Source organism: Contarinia nasturtii, unplaced genomic scaffold, assembly GCF_009176525.2.
Source record: "Contarinia nasturtii isolate CC-2019 unplaced genomic scaffold, AAFC_CNas_1.1 Cnas_scaffold_1240, whole genome shotgun sequence".
NCBI lineage: Eukaryota > Metazoa > Arthropoda > Insecta > Diptera > Cecidomyiidae > Contarinia > Contarinia nasturtii.
In genome coordinates, this window is record NW_022198581.1 from 5,693,241 (window position 1) to 5,705,705 (window position 12,465).

General features: G+C 34.6%; 2 protein-coding genes across 2 annotated transcripts; both read left to right on the forward strand.

Annotated features, from left to right (window-relative positions):
* The first annotated feature begins 88 nt into the window (after nucleotides 1–88).
* LOC116345235 (neuralized-like protein 4) lies at nucleotides 89–6,696 on the forward strand. Its single transcript, XM_031774443.1, has 14 exons — nucleotides 89–445; nucleotides 515–616; nucleotides 690–1,101; nucleotides 1,180–1,915; nucleotides 1,987–2,308; nucleotides 2,536–2,599; nucleotides 2,676–3,393; nucleotides 3,461–4,220; nucleotides 4,358–4,959; nucleotides 5,024–5,131; nucleotides 5,225–5,445; nucleotides 5,516–6,001; nucleotides 6,075–6,230; nucleotides 6,328–6,696. Exons 1-14 carry the CDS (start codon nucleotides 293–295, stop codon nucleotides 6,648–6,650), a joined length of 5,163 nt encoding a protein of 1,720 aa, XP_031630303.1. The 5' UTR covers nucleotides 89–292; the 3' UTR covers nucleotides 6,651–6,696.
* A 1,802-nt stretch (nucleotides 6,697–8,498) lies between these two features.
* LOC116345289 lies at nucleotides 8,499–9,609 on the forward strand. Its single transcript, XM_031774529.1, has 2 exons — nucleotides 8,499–9,311; nucleotides 9,390–9,609. The coding sequence occupies exons 1-2, from the start codon at nucleotides 8,639–8,641 to the stop codon at nucleotides 9,545–9,547; spliced, it is 831 nt and encodes a 276-aa protein (XP_031630389.1). The 5' UTR covers nucleotides 8,499–8,638; the 3' UTR covers nucleotides 9,548–9,609.
* Nucleotides 9,610–12,465: the final 2,856 nt, after the last annotated feature.

The window sequence follows — 12,465 nt, forward strand, 5'->3', positions numbered from 1 at the left end:
ATCGCATGACATCTGCATGGATTTTATACAAACTAACAATATGTCAAAAATCGCGGAGCATTTGTTTTCTCCCTTCAATATGTCCCTTTTGTTATTCTACTTGTGTATTTTATTTGTTCTTTTAGCTAAAACATAAATAAATTACACATTGGATCAAATAAAATAGAAACAGAGAGTTTAATACTCGTCTGTTAGTTTTTGTTGACAAGAGCATTGTAAAATTTGATTCAATCGTTTTGCATAACGCAACAACAAATGCAATTGATGGAAATTATAGAAGGCTCTTTTTAAAATGTCTTTTCACCGACGATGCGGCAGTCGGATTCAATTATCAAACTCAAATCGCACGGCAAGACGAAATATTAATGATTTCAATCATGGAATTGTCATAAGCTCCGAACCTATGCTGGATGGTGTATGGTTTCAAGTGCGCATCGATGAAAAGGTTTGTTTAGTACACACATCAGTGTCATTTCTATCGTTGACACAGCTAATGAATGGTTTTTTACTGTAGACACAAGCATGGAATGGAACAATGGAGATTGGAGTTACATGCATGAATCCAGAGACAGCCGATTTTCCATCATGTGCACAAAAATTGTCCAATGGCACTTGGGTAAATGTTTTTTTCCTGTGTGTTTTTGTTTTGTATGCATTAAAATTAGATTTTTTTGCACGCAATTTATTAGATTTGGTCTGGCGCTGATATTCTAAAAGATGGACAATGTATTCTTGAGATGTATGGCGGTAGTCTGGATGTGTTGAATGAAGGTGATCGTATCGCTATAATGCGAACGGTACAAGGAGAGCTGGTGTTTTCAGTGAATGGTGAATCGAAAGGAATCGCAGCGGTTGGAATTGCAAAACCAGTTTGGGCTGTTGTTAGTTTATATGGAAAATGTACACAAGTATCAATTTGTCTTGATGAAACGAATTCAAGTTGTGCAACATCCACTGCTGCAGCAGCCGTTACACTGTCATCCGCAAACTATGATATTGAAAATTTCATACCAAATTACCAAGAGACAATTTCCACAACGAGTACTCTTACATTAAATAGTCTAATTGGAGAACGACGAAACGATGACTACTTATTGAGTGGTAAATGAAAAAAAAAAATTCCTAAATCAAAACTAACATCAATTCAATATGATAAAATTGTGCGAAATTTCTTCTTAGGTCGATCAAATGGAATTGGTTTGCTTGATAATGATCGCTTGCATTTTCACATTCGGTGCGGTTCGCTGGTTCATTTAACTGCAAATAATCGAACAGCGGAACGACGACGAGAATTGGATGAATTCAATAACGGTGTTGTGATGACGCATCGGCCATTGAGAGACAATGAATTATTTGAAATTCGTATTGATAAACTGGTTGATAAATGGTCGGGTTCAATTGAGGTCGGCGTAACGACTCATAATCCAAATCAATTACACTTTCCGGCAACAATGACGAATATGCGCAGTGGAACGATTATGATGTCTGGCTGTGGTATTTTAACAAATGGCAAAGGCACACGACGTGAATATGGTGAATTTAATTTGGATGAATTAAGAGAAGGCGACCGAGTCGGAATGATGCGAAAATCAAATGGAAATCTACATTACTATATAAATGGGCAAGATCAAGGTGTGGCAGCAAAGCAAGTGGCACAAACATTATGGGGTGTTATCGATTTATACGGCATGACCATTAAAGTAACCATTGTCGATCGTGATGAACGTGAACAACAAAATTTAATCACCAGACGAAATAACATTATATCAATGCAAATGCAAACATGTGTTGAAGATATGCCAGTATACAGTCCTGATGTCGATTCAGTACATAATGGCGAACGTTTGACTTTTCATCCAGTTTGTGGATCTCATGCTACTGTCACACAAAGTGGTCGCACAGCATTAAGACCGAGGTAATGTTGTATTTGATACGTGCAAATCTGAATTGGTATTCAAAAATAATCCATTTATCAATCATTTTCAGTGCATCGGACGATTTTAACAATGGCGTTGTTCTAACACGAAGACCATTGCGATCGAATGAATTGTTTCAAGTTCGTCTTGAGCGTGTTGTATCAAAGTGGGCTGGATCGATTGAAATTGGTATAACCACGCATAATCCAACAGAGCTTGATTTTCCATTTACAATGACCAATGTTCGAACCGGAACTTGGATGATGACCGGCAATGGTGTTATGCATAATGGGATCACAGTTAAGGAACAATATGGTCATAGTTTGGATCGACTTCAGGCGGGCGATCGAGTTGGTGTTATGCGAAAAGAAGATGGAACACTTCATTTTTGGGTTTGTATTATTTCTATGTATATACAATGTTGTAGATACAGGGAATACCACAATGAGAGGATGTGAAGACTTCAAGTCTCTTTGAGCCGACGGTGACGCCCCCGAATTTCAAAGGGGACTTCAATGTAATTTAACAACTCAAATCGAAACTAAACAGCGCGCCAATTTTAAAATTTGCTGTCATTTCCTCTCATTGGAATACCATTATTATATCAATTTGGTTTTAGGTCAATGGCGTCGATCAAGGGCCTGCAGCAATAAATGTACCCGAGAAAGTATACGGTGTTGTCGGTATGTGTTGTGTCTCTCAATACATCGATATCAAATTTAAAAAAAAAAAACTGTATAACTTTTTCCATTCAATTAGATTTGTATGGGCAAGCAGCGCAAGCGAGTATTGTTGATGATAATGTCGAAACGATTATAAGTCCAGAGGCTGGTAACTCGACCTTTTCAAATACCACATTAAATGGAGGAACGTGCAATGAACAAAAGTTACGATTTCATGTGTGCCACGGTCCAAATGCAAGAATTTCCAATGGAGGTTTAACAGCCAGTCGACCAAAAGCATTGGCTGAATTTAATGGTTCAATTGTGTTTAGTAATCGACCACTGCGACAGCGTGAACTATTTGAAGTTGTACTTGAAACTATGATCGATCACTGGAATGGTAGCATTGAAATTGGTGTAACAGGAATACGACCAGATGAAATTTCATTTACCAGTGCCACAGATTTAGAACAAGATACAATCATGGTGAGCGGTCAAACGTTGATTCATAATGGTCGAACTGTTCGAAATGATATGCCTTTCAATCTCGATAATTTAACGTCCGGTTCGAAAGTTGGTATAATGCGTAATGGTGATGCAATTCATTTTTTCATCAATGGAATTGATCAAGGTCATGCATATGATTGTCACATTCAAAATATGTATGCGGTTATCGATTTGTATGGGCAATGTGCACAAGTGAGCATTATCGGTTCGATGCATTCAAGTACTCGGGCACCATATGCGATTAGCGAAAATTCACAAAGTGTTCAAGCGGCATCAGTGATTGCACCACTTACTGAAGTTAAACACAGGTAACATTTACAATTAACTAATTGTTTGAGTGATAATTCTCTCTTTGATTGTTTGTTATTCTCTTAGATGGTCGTGCATATCGGGAAGTGTGAGTTTATTTCAAAATTGGACATTGGCTAATCGTTGTACGAGTAATCAACCGGCATTGACACGATGCCTTGTATTTTCTGAACATTTTTTGGTTGTTGGTGAACCATTTGAAATTAAAATCACTGAATACAATGCAATGTTGGCGGGTTGCTTGAAAATCGGCGTGACTGATCTCAATTTATCCGATGAACATGTACGCAAAAATCTTCCGATCTCAATGAAACGCATTCCATCGAATGTTTGGTATGTGAGCGGCAATGAAATTCGTTATAATACAATGCTATTGAAACGTTCAATGGCCTCGCTCGAATGGTTACGCATTGGCGATCGCATCACATTGGAATTGACGTCAGCCCGAACATTACGTGTTTTGTTGAATTCCGAAGATATGAACATCACATTTTCAAATGTATCACCAGATGTATATGCAGTTGTTGAGCTACAAGGTCCGGTTATGGCAATTCAAATAATATCAATGCAAGTTCCTATGTCACCGCTACGTCCATGCACTTTACGACTTCAAGATTCGCTCGATTTGGGATTGGATCCATTGAAGAACCAAGAATCATCGATGTTGGAATCAATTGATTCGGAAACGCCATTCTTTGAATTTTCTGATCTGCATGGCAGAAATGTTCAACTACTCGAAGATCGTCGCGTTGCTCAACGCATACAATCATACAATCAAGCAATTGTTTGCATTGCCAAACCATTATGTAAAGGTCATAGCATAAGTGTAAGTTGATGAATGAAAGAAAATGACAGAAAAGACAATCGATTGAATTGAATTACGACTACTATATCCAGTTTTAATTTTGAAAAATGAACAAAAAAAAAAGACTAACGTTTACTTACTTTCAATTGCATTTACAGATTAAAATTGAGAAAATCAACACAAAGTGGAAAGGAACATTAATTCTGGGTGCGGTGAGCAGTTATTTGAATGGCATGCACCTACCATCGTCGGCAATTTTATTACGTAGACCTTGTTGGATTATCACACACGATTACATCAATTGTAATGGCAATAAAATTCTATCCAAACTGGGTGAATCGCTTTTAAAAATCCAAAAAGATACAATTATTACATTGACACTAACGCATTCCGGCTCACTTACCTTGACCATTATTAATAATACGCAACCAGAGCGTAAAGGAAGTTCCAATGAGAATCCATCAACTGCATCAGAAAAATTTGTTGAAGAAATTGCCACTGGTCTTCCGCAACATGTATATCCAATATTCGATTTGTACGGTAAATGTGAACGGATCTCATTACTTTATCCGGATATTCGAAATGGTAGCCCTATTAATGAGGAGGTTTGCACTTCATTGGTAAACAACGAAACCGATCGAAATGTACCACAGCTGGAAAAGGCCGATTTGGAAGTTCATGAAAAAGAAATAGATCGTTTGCAACCATCAATTGAAGGCGATGGATGCAATCAAGCCACCGTTGGCGCTGCTGGTATTATGTAAGCCAATTGAACAAAAACCAATCGAAAAAATAATAATAATTAGTTTAATTCGCATTATCAGGAGCCGATCAGTCGCTGAAAGTGTGTCGGAGAATCTTCTTCACAATTTATCGATAAAGAATAAAACAGCAGAGATAAGAAACGAACAAGGTGAATCTAGTTCATCATGGTACGTGCCATTTTAGATAACACAAAAATCATTTTATTTTTACGACACATTGGTTTAAATTGTTTTGTAATAAAAAAAAAATGTTTGTCACAGTTTCATACGTGATTCATTGCTATTGCAACACTCAACCAATTTGAATATTCAACGAAGTCAGAGTATAAATCGGATACAAAATACAAATAGTGGAACGGAAGATCTTTACCCAGTCACCGATAATGCTCCACCCATTTATGATGATAATAATATTGGTGCATTAGCCTCTGCTTCGGCTTCAGCCAGCGACTCAAATTATATAGAGAACTCCAATTTTTATCGTAACTATTTGACTTTTTGATTTTATTTTGGTATCAAATATTAGCAAAAAAAAAATCCTTAAATTCAAAGATGAAGACACCAATTGGTCATCAACATCAAATCGACAACAGAGTCTTGTGCCATCAACATCATTCAAAGATCCAAACTACAATCAAGTTACTATAGTGAACGACAATGAATACAATCAAAATACTGGAGCAGATAATCACAATCCATCAACCGGAGTCGCTTTGGCCAGTACAAATCCAGCGGCAAATTCTCATTTGAATAATGAAAACAATGTCAGTCAAGTTTTTTCACCAAATATTCTTGAAAACGATCATCCCAGAGATAGTAATATAGCGAGTGAACCAGATCGAACAACGGAAACGCAAACCAGAAACATTGCCAACGAATATGAATCGGTTCAAAGTGTTGAAAACAATGACTGTGAATACCTTAAATTAGTCATGTCATTTAAACGAACACTTGTTTTACCCGATGTATTCTTTTCGTATGATATGGCTGTATGCCATTGTGCATCCTGTATGTCGAATGGGAAAAATCTGCTTGACGGTATGTTATATGTTCTTTTCGACATGACATTTATAGAAAATTTCACACATACTGTGATCATGTTTTCGATTAGGGTGGGTACGATTCAAATTGAGTCATATAGTCACGAATGTCGGTGGTTCATCATCATCGTCTGAACCAGTCGATTGTAACAACAGTGATTGGACAACCGCTTATTACATGAGTCGTGTGGATAAGATTCGAGCAATTTTGGATCATGGTCAAATAGGTGGGCCAAAAACCAATTCACTACAGTTTTAGATTTTGAACATTTTCCACAATATACAATCATCGTTTCTTTTTTTATTGTTGTTGTTATCTTTTAGAACAATGCGAATATGTGAATGGGAATCAGAAAGATGATTCATATCCAACGCTGTTACTGTTATTTTCGACTCCAAACTCTCAGCAACATACATCATCGGCTTTTGTTCATCGCACTGGTTCGTTGGCATATCGTATAGAGACAGCGTTTGAAGTGCGTGTCCGTACACAGGCTGTATGTGTAGCCGATACAAGCATTACTGTAAATGATAATGAACCAATGGCATCGAATAGTCAGCCAGTTTCTGTTTGGACCACCAAAGAAGCGGGAGCTTGTGTTTTATCGGCACTACTCCTCAAATTAACTCAAGAAAAAACAGCATAGAAAGCGAAAATGTTCCCAAAAATATAAGTCCCAAAGAGACCATCAATATAAATGTTTGTTTCATGTGTGCTTTATTTAGATAAATGTGCACATTACTACTGATAAGATGGCCTTCATTATAAATTGGTTATTAGGACAATTATTTTCCCATGAATAAGTTATTCTTGAAAAATGTTTGAACAAAAAAAAGGTGATTGTTTTGCTACTTATTCTCATTGAATGTTTAAAACGCTATCCTTTCTGTGATACAAAATTTCTTCTCAGAATGCAACGTAAAATAAATATACTTAATGCTTAAACCATCATCATTTCAAGAAAATAATGGCCGCATACACAAAATTATTTTAATACTGCATTGCACAATATTGACCATTTTGGATAAATGAAATGAACATAAAATTTCACTTAAAAGTGTCACACTTTAAATAACATGAAAATTATATTTGTTAAATTCGCTTCATTGAAAGTTATCTGAATGTCGCATTGTCTTACGCACTTGCGTCGATATTGTAAAGAAAATGCGATATAAAAATAAAGAGGGCTTGTTATTACGTAATTATGTTCGTGTTTTTTTTTATTATATTTTTCGCAAGCTGCATCTTAGATATATCTATTGGCTTCATCATTTGCGCACTAAACGCGTTTTTTTGAGATATCGTATTTTAACACTTTTACTTGAAGTTTTTAACATCCCATTATTCCAATAATAATAATAAACTATGCCATTGCAAAAGAAGATAACATCATTTTTCTTAAATTTGGATTAAATTCTTTACTCTAAATCGTTCATGCTGGATTTTGTGAGCGCACGGTAAAGTTTGAAAATTAATTTCTTGCATTTCTTAAGATACTCATTATCACGATGATGATATCAGCTATACTATGAGGAAAACTGTTAGGTTTCTGAAGACATATTCTGAAAAATGTAGGAAGATTTTCATTTCTATTTTTTTTTTCAAGCGGAATTTTCACATTTGTTCTCCTGTCTTGGATAGAACATATAATTATTGTTTATTTAAAAAAGAAATCGAAAATAAATTTGAGCAAAAAATCAATAAATTAAATCAAAACCTTCATAGCAAACAAATTTGTAATGTTTTTAGTACATTCTAACGTTAAAAAATGTAACGTTTTGGCCCACAAGAAAATTCCAGATCGTGATTTAGATTATAAGGAATGCGATTTTTTTCATTCTGATTTCACCAGATGATACAGAAAATGTGATAGTATTTGTAAATCAAAGAAAAAAAATTTAATTATTTTTTTCATTTTTCGCAATTTTTCATCATCTACATGGCAACTTTATATGAAACTCTCGGAGACTCGGTATAGAGCACAAAAAGTGAAAAAAAAAAACATTTTTTTTCTCAATTCTCGAACACAGCTAAGTCGTCTATATCATGTGTTGTGAACAGAACGTAAAGATTTGTCATCTCTGTCCCCCAAATCGTGCTTGGCAAATCTTTTTTTTCATGCTGTCTCGCTCACACTTGTTTACAATCGACATTCTACTAAAACACAACTCACACTTGTATTTTGCTGTGCAAAATTGCAAATGGCGCGTATTAACTTCGGCATCTTAATAGATAATAAACATACTACTACTCGCTATTAACATCGATCTTAATACTACTACTCATGTTATTATGCGTAGTATGATTGGTTGTTAATAGTTAATAGCATCCTAATAAAATATTATCATAATACAAAATGTATTAACATATCGGATTTGGCACATCTATACGATCCGGCAACGAGGTAAGAAACAATAAATTCATTCTTTATTTATCATTTGTTTACTTCTATGATTTTTTGTTCGTAAATCTCAGGAAAACATCACAATTGATGGTCCAAAATACCATTTCAAAGCGAAATATGGCAAACGCAAGCGTAAATCAGATCAATGGACTGAATTGTTGCAAAAACAACGGGAGCTCGACTATAAACGCTATGCATTTTTTCCATCGCCGAAAGGACGTTCACATTGGATGTGTTACATCGCTTATTATGTGAAAATGATGAAACCAGCTATGGCGGTGTACACAACAAGACAGTTTATTCGACTCCGTCTTGATAAATACATCGAAGAGAATCGGGCCAGTGACAAAATCGCGGCATCACTGACGAAAAAAAAGTCGGCGCTCGTTTTTATTGGTGCAGCTCAAATAGCTCCAAACTCACCAATTGGTATTAAAAAGCGATTGCGATGCCCGGGATTACGACGACTATTGAACAGTTTCAAGAAGTTGGGAAATTGTATTGTACGATTGGTCGACGAATACAATACATCGCAAACTTGTGCAAAATGTTTCCGGCCATTCGATCGACGAACCAAAAGCGATCGATACAAAGTTTGTCAGCATTGTATTCCAAGTGAAGATGAGTCATCGCAATGGAATTCACCGAACGTGATTATCACCATGAAAAGCAACCGAGTGTACCAACAATTGCGTAAATATGCAGTTGATTTTGTTAATCGATTGAATGCAGCCAACCCAGATCATATTCCAATGGATTCAGATGGTTTAGTGTCAAAACTTCAAGTATGTTTTAAAAACTGGCAACTAAACACTGGCATTTGGAAAGATGATCGAGCTCCATTCCAATTGAAAACTGTTTGGCACCGGGATATCATTGCAGCCAAGAACATCATGTACAAAGGTGAAAAAATATCACTGAAATTAAAAATGTTTAAGAATGTTTTGGCTAACAATTTGTTCTTTACGATTTTGTTTTTAGGTCTTTGTACGGTGTTGGGATTGGAAATTCATCCGCAACTATTGAGACCACAGAATCAAAATGCTGCCGTACAAAATCAAGCAGCTGACGATGAGGATTCCAGTGACGATGAGGACTACGTTTATGTTCTCGATGTTTCCGATGACGACCAGTTTTAATTACATGTAGCATTAAGATTTCTTTTTAAATAATATTATTGTAACGTTTTGTTACTATGCTGGGCTTGATTTTTGTGGCCTTGACCGAAGTACGGGCAGTTCGGTATATAAAATAACCCGTAGGTGAGTATCATTTATTGAACTGAACCGATAGTATATTGATGTTGATTCATATATAGTTTATTTTTTCTCTTTTTTCTTTCCATTGCGACGTTGAAAATGACTGAAACTACACTCAAATCCGACCCCAATATTGACCGTCAACATATGCCCGATAATGGATGAATTTGCCACAACAAATGTTTGCACTATTTCCAAATGAATTGAATTGATCATAAAACGGAAAACTTTTGATAATTGGTTTGCCAAAACAGGTTACTATGTTTTTGCTCTGAATGATTGATTAATTTGTTCTAGTTTTTCAACATGAAAATGCTAATAAAATTATAAGCAATGTGTCCATGAAATGTAATTATATGAGATTGATTGAATATACCAATTTATTTAAATCAAACTGTTTGTAATATTCTCTCGTTCATTTTCAAAAAAAAAAAAAAAAAATCTCATCAAAGGTGCTTTTTAACCGTTACAATTCTATTCGAACTGTACTCTTACTATTCGATAGTCAATGTGTACATTCATATTCATATTTTATAGCATGGGGCTAATGTTAATCGGTTGCGTGTGTGTGAGTGTAAATATTTTACCACTGTTATCGTATGAGTTGGCATAAGGGATGCGTTGCGCAGAAGCAAATTCACAAAAAGTGACATTCAACACCCCATCGACATTGCGCATAGCAATGCATAGGCAGCAATAAAAAAAAGAAAGTCCAAAATCGACATGTACACAGTTCAGATGTATTTGTCGGTGTACAATTTTGTTTATTACATATCAATACGCTGTATTTTTAAAAAGTGAAACGACGAAAAACATCTAATTATTTAAAATACAATAAACAAATTGTCAAATGAAACGTTTTGTTATTAATTTTGAAATGAAAAGTAAATGATAAAAAGTAAGAAAATCCAATGGTACATTACACAAGTCATCGACAATTGTAGATAAATTCTAGTAAAAAGGCATTCAGAGCTCATGCAATGTGTAGATTGTATTTGTGAGCAAATGATTATCATTTGCCTTCATCATCATCATCGTCGTCGTCGTCGTCTTCGTCGATGTCTTTTATATTTTCTTTTTGCTTCTTATTTTAATTGTAATTAAAAATGTGTAGTGTGTATTGTTCAACAAAAATCATTTTGTCATCATTTTTAAGCGTATGTGCAAATCAAAAAATGTCTTCTGTGGATACAAGTGTTTTCCTTTGATATACATATACACAATACCACCCCAAATACAATTATTTGTCATTTCATCTAGATAGATGGTGAATAGCAGGTCGAAGCAATTTACCGATCCAAGTCAGCACTATAATTATTATATATTACAAGGATGTTCTGCATTTTTTTTTATGCATTTTAAATGAACTAAATGACGAAACAAAATCGAATCGATGTTTTACGATTTTTACAAATCTTCGACATAATTCTATATGTTAAAGCGGCAAACTGATAATCAAAATGCAAAGAAATCAGAAATCAAAAAAGACAATATAGTGCTCATCAACCGCATTACAATAGAATAGTGCCTGTTAAATGCAATTTTCATGCATTCCAATGAATCGAGAGATAGAACCCGGTTTACATATATATGCTATAGAAATGCGAACATTACAGTGTTTCAAAAAAAAGGGGTTTAAAGTAATAAAATACTTCGCTACATGTATACTGCTCATCTGTTTACAAAGTGAAAATGATTTCTAATGGATAAAATAAAATTAAACGTAAAACGAACGTTTTCTTTTGCACAGTATTTATCATTCGATTATTGATCCCAAAAATATAAACCATTTTAATCGAATTTGATGTGATGAAGTTGATTTGTGTGTGTATGTGTTGTATTATTTGAACTTGTATTTGCGTGCGACAAGTATATGAAACGATTCGCCATTCGCCACAAATCGTAAGAAAAAGTGGAGCATTTTCGTTTCGAAATCGTTCGATTGATCCTTTTGATTGTAGATATTAATACATATCGTTTATCATGAATTTCTCTCCCTTTTTATTTGCATAATAGAAATATTTCAATTTTCATCACCTCATTTGTTTGCTTAACAATGTCATCAATACAATCATATTGTGTTACACTTTTAAATTGGCCAATCCATTTATTTTCCAAATCCAATCAGAAACAGAAAGAGAGAAAAATGTATACAACATAAACTGGGATTGACTCCTTTAATGCTAACTGACTTTAAAAAAAAAAATAGAACAGAACGCTGTAAATAGAACATAGCATGTAGTTGAAGGGCAACTTATACTCATTAAAAAAAATGAAATGAAAAAAATATGCATTATATTATCATGGTATCGAGAATGTCCTAAAATTACAAACGGCACATAAAAATGAAACCGTTGAAAAATCTATCAATCAAAGGTCATTTATAATAGAGAAAAGAAAGCACTCACAAACGTGACTAAAGTTCATTTGAATTGGGAATGTGTGTGCAAGGGAATCTACGGATGGCCTTACATATGTTTGTACACGAACATGCATAAACATAATTTAGTCAAAATATTCGAACATTTGGTGTGTTGTAATTTGTTTTTTTTTTTATTATTCATTGAATCAAAGTCTCGGGCGAAATAAACATCATTTGTTCCATTTATTATTTGCATTGCGTACGTATATATGTTGTGTGTTGATTAAAGAGGGAAAAAGAGTGAGAATAAGTCGCATGTTTTTGTCGCATATCGACACATAATCACGTATATATAATACAATGCTGCATCAAATCAAACTTGAATACAACAACATCAACTTTGTGAATTTCACATGCATTAAATGCCAATTTCAGT

Excerpts from the sequence above, each read along its gene's own strand:
- LOC116345235 (XM_031774443.1), top strand. The coding sequence starts at position 293 with ATGTCTTTTCACCGACGATGCGGCAGTCGGATTCAATTATCAAACTCA. Across the intron at positions 2,600-2,675 it reads GAAAGTATACGGTGTTGTCG|ATTTGTATGGGCAAGCAGCG; the intron begins GTATGTGTTGTG and ends CCATTCAATTAG. Across the intron at positions 5,446-5,515 it reads AGAGAACTCCAATTTTTATC|ATGAAGACACCAATTGGTCA; the intron begins GTAACTATTTGA and ends TTAAATTCAAAG.
- LOC116345289 (XM_031774529.1), top strand. The coding sequence starts at position 8,639 with ATGTGTTACATCGCTTATTATGTGAAAATGATGAAACCAGCTATGGCG. Across the intron at positions 9,312-9,389 it reads CAAGAACATCATGTACAAAG|GTCTTTGTACGGTGTTGGGA; the intron begins GTGAAAAAATAT and ends TTTTGTTTTTAG.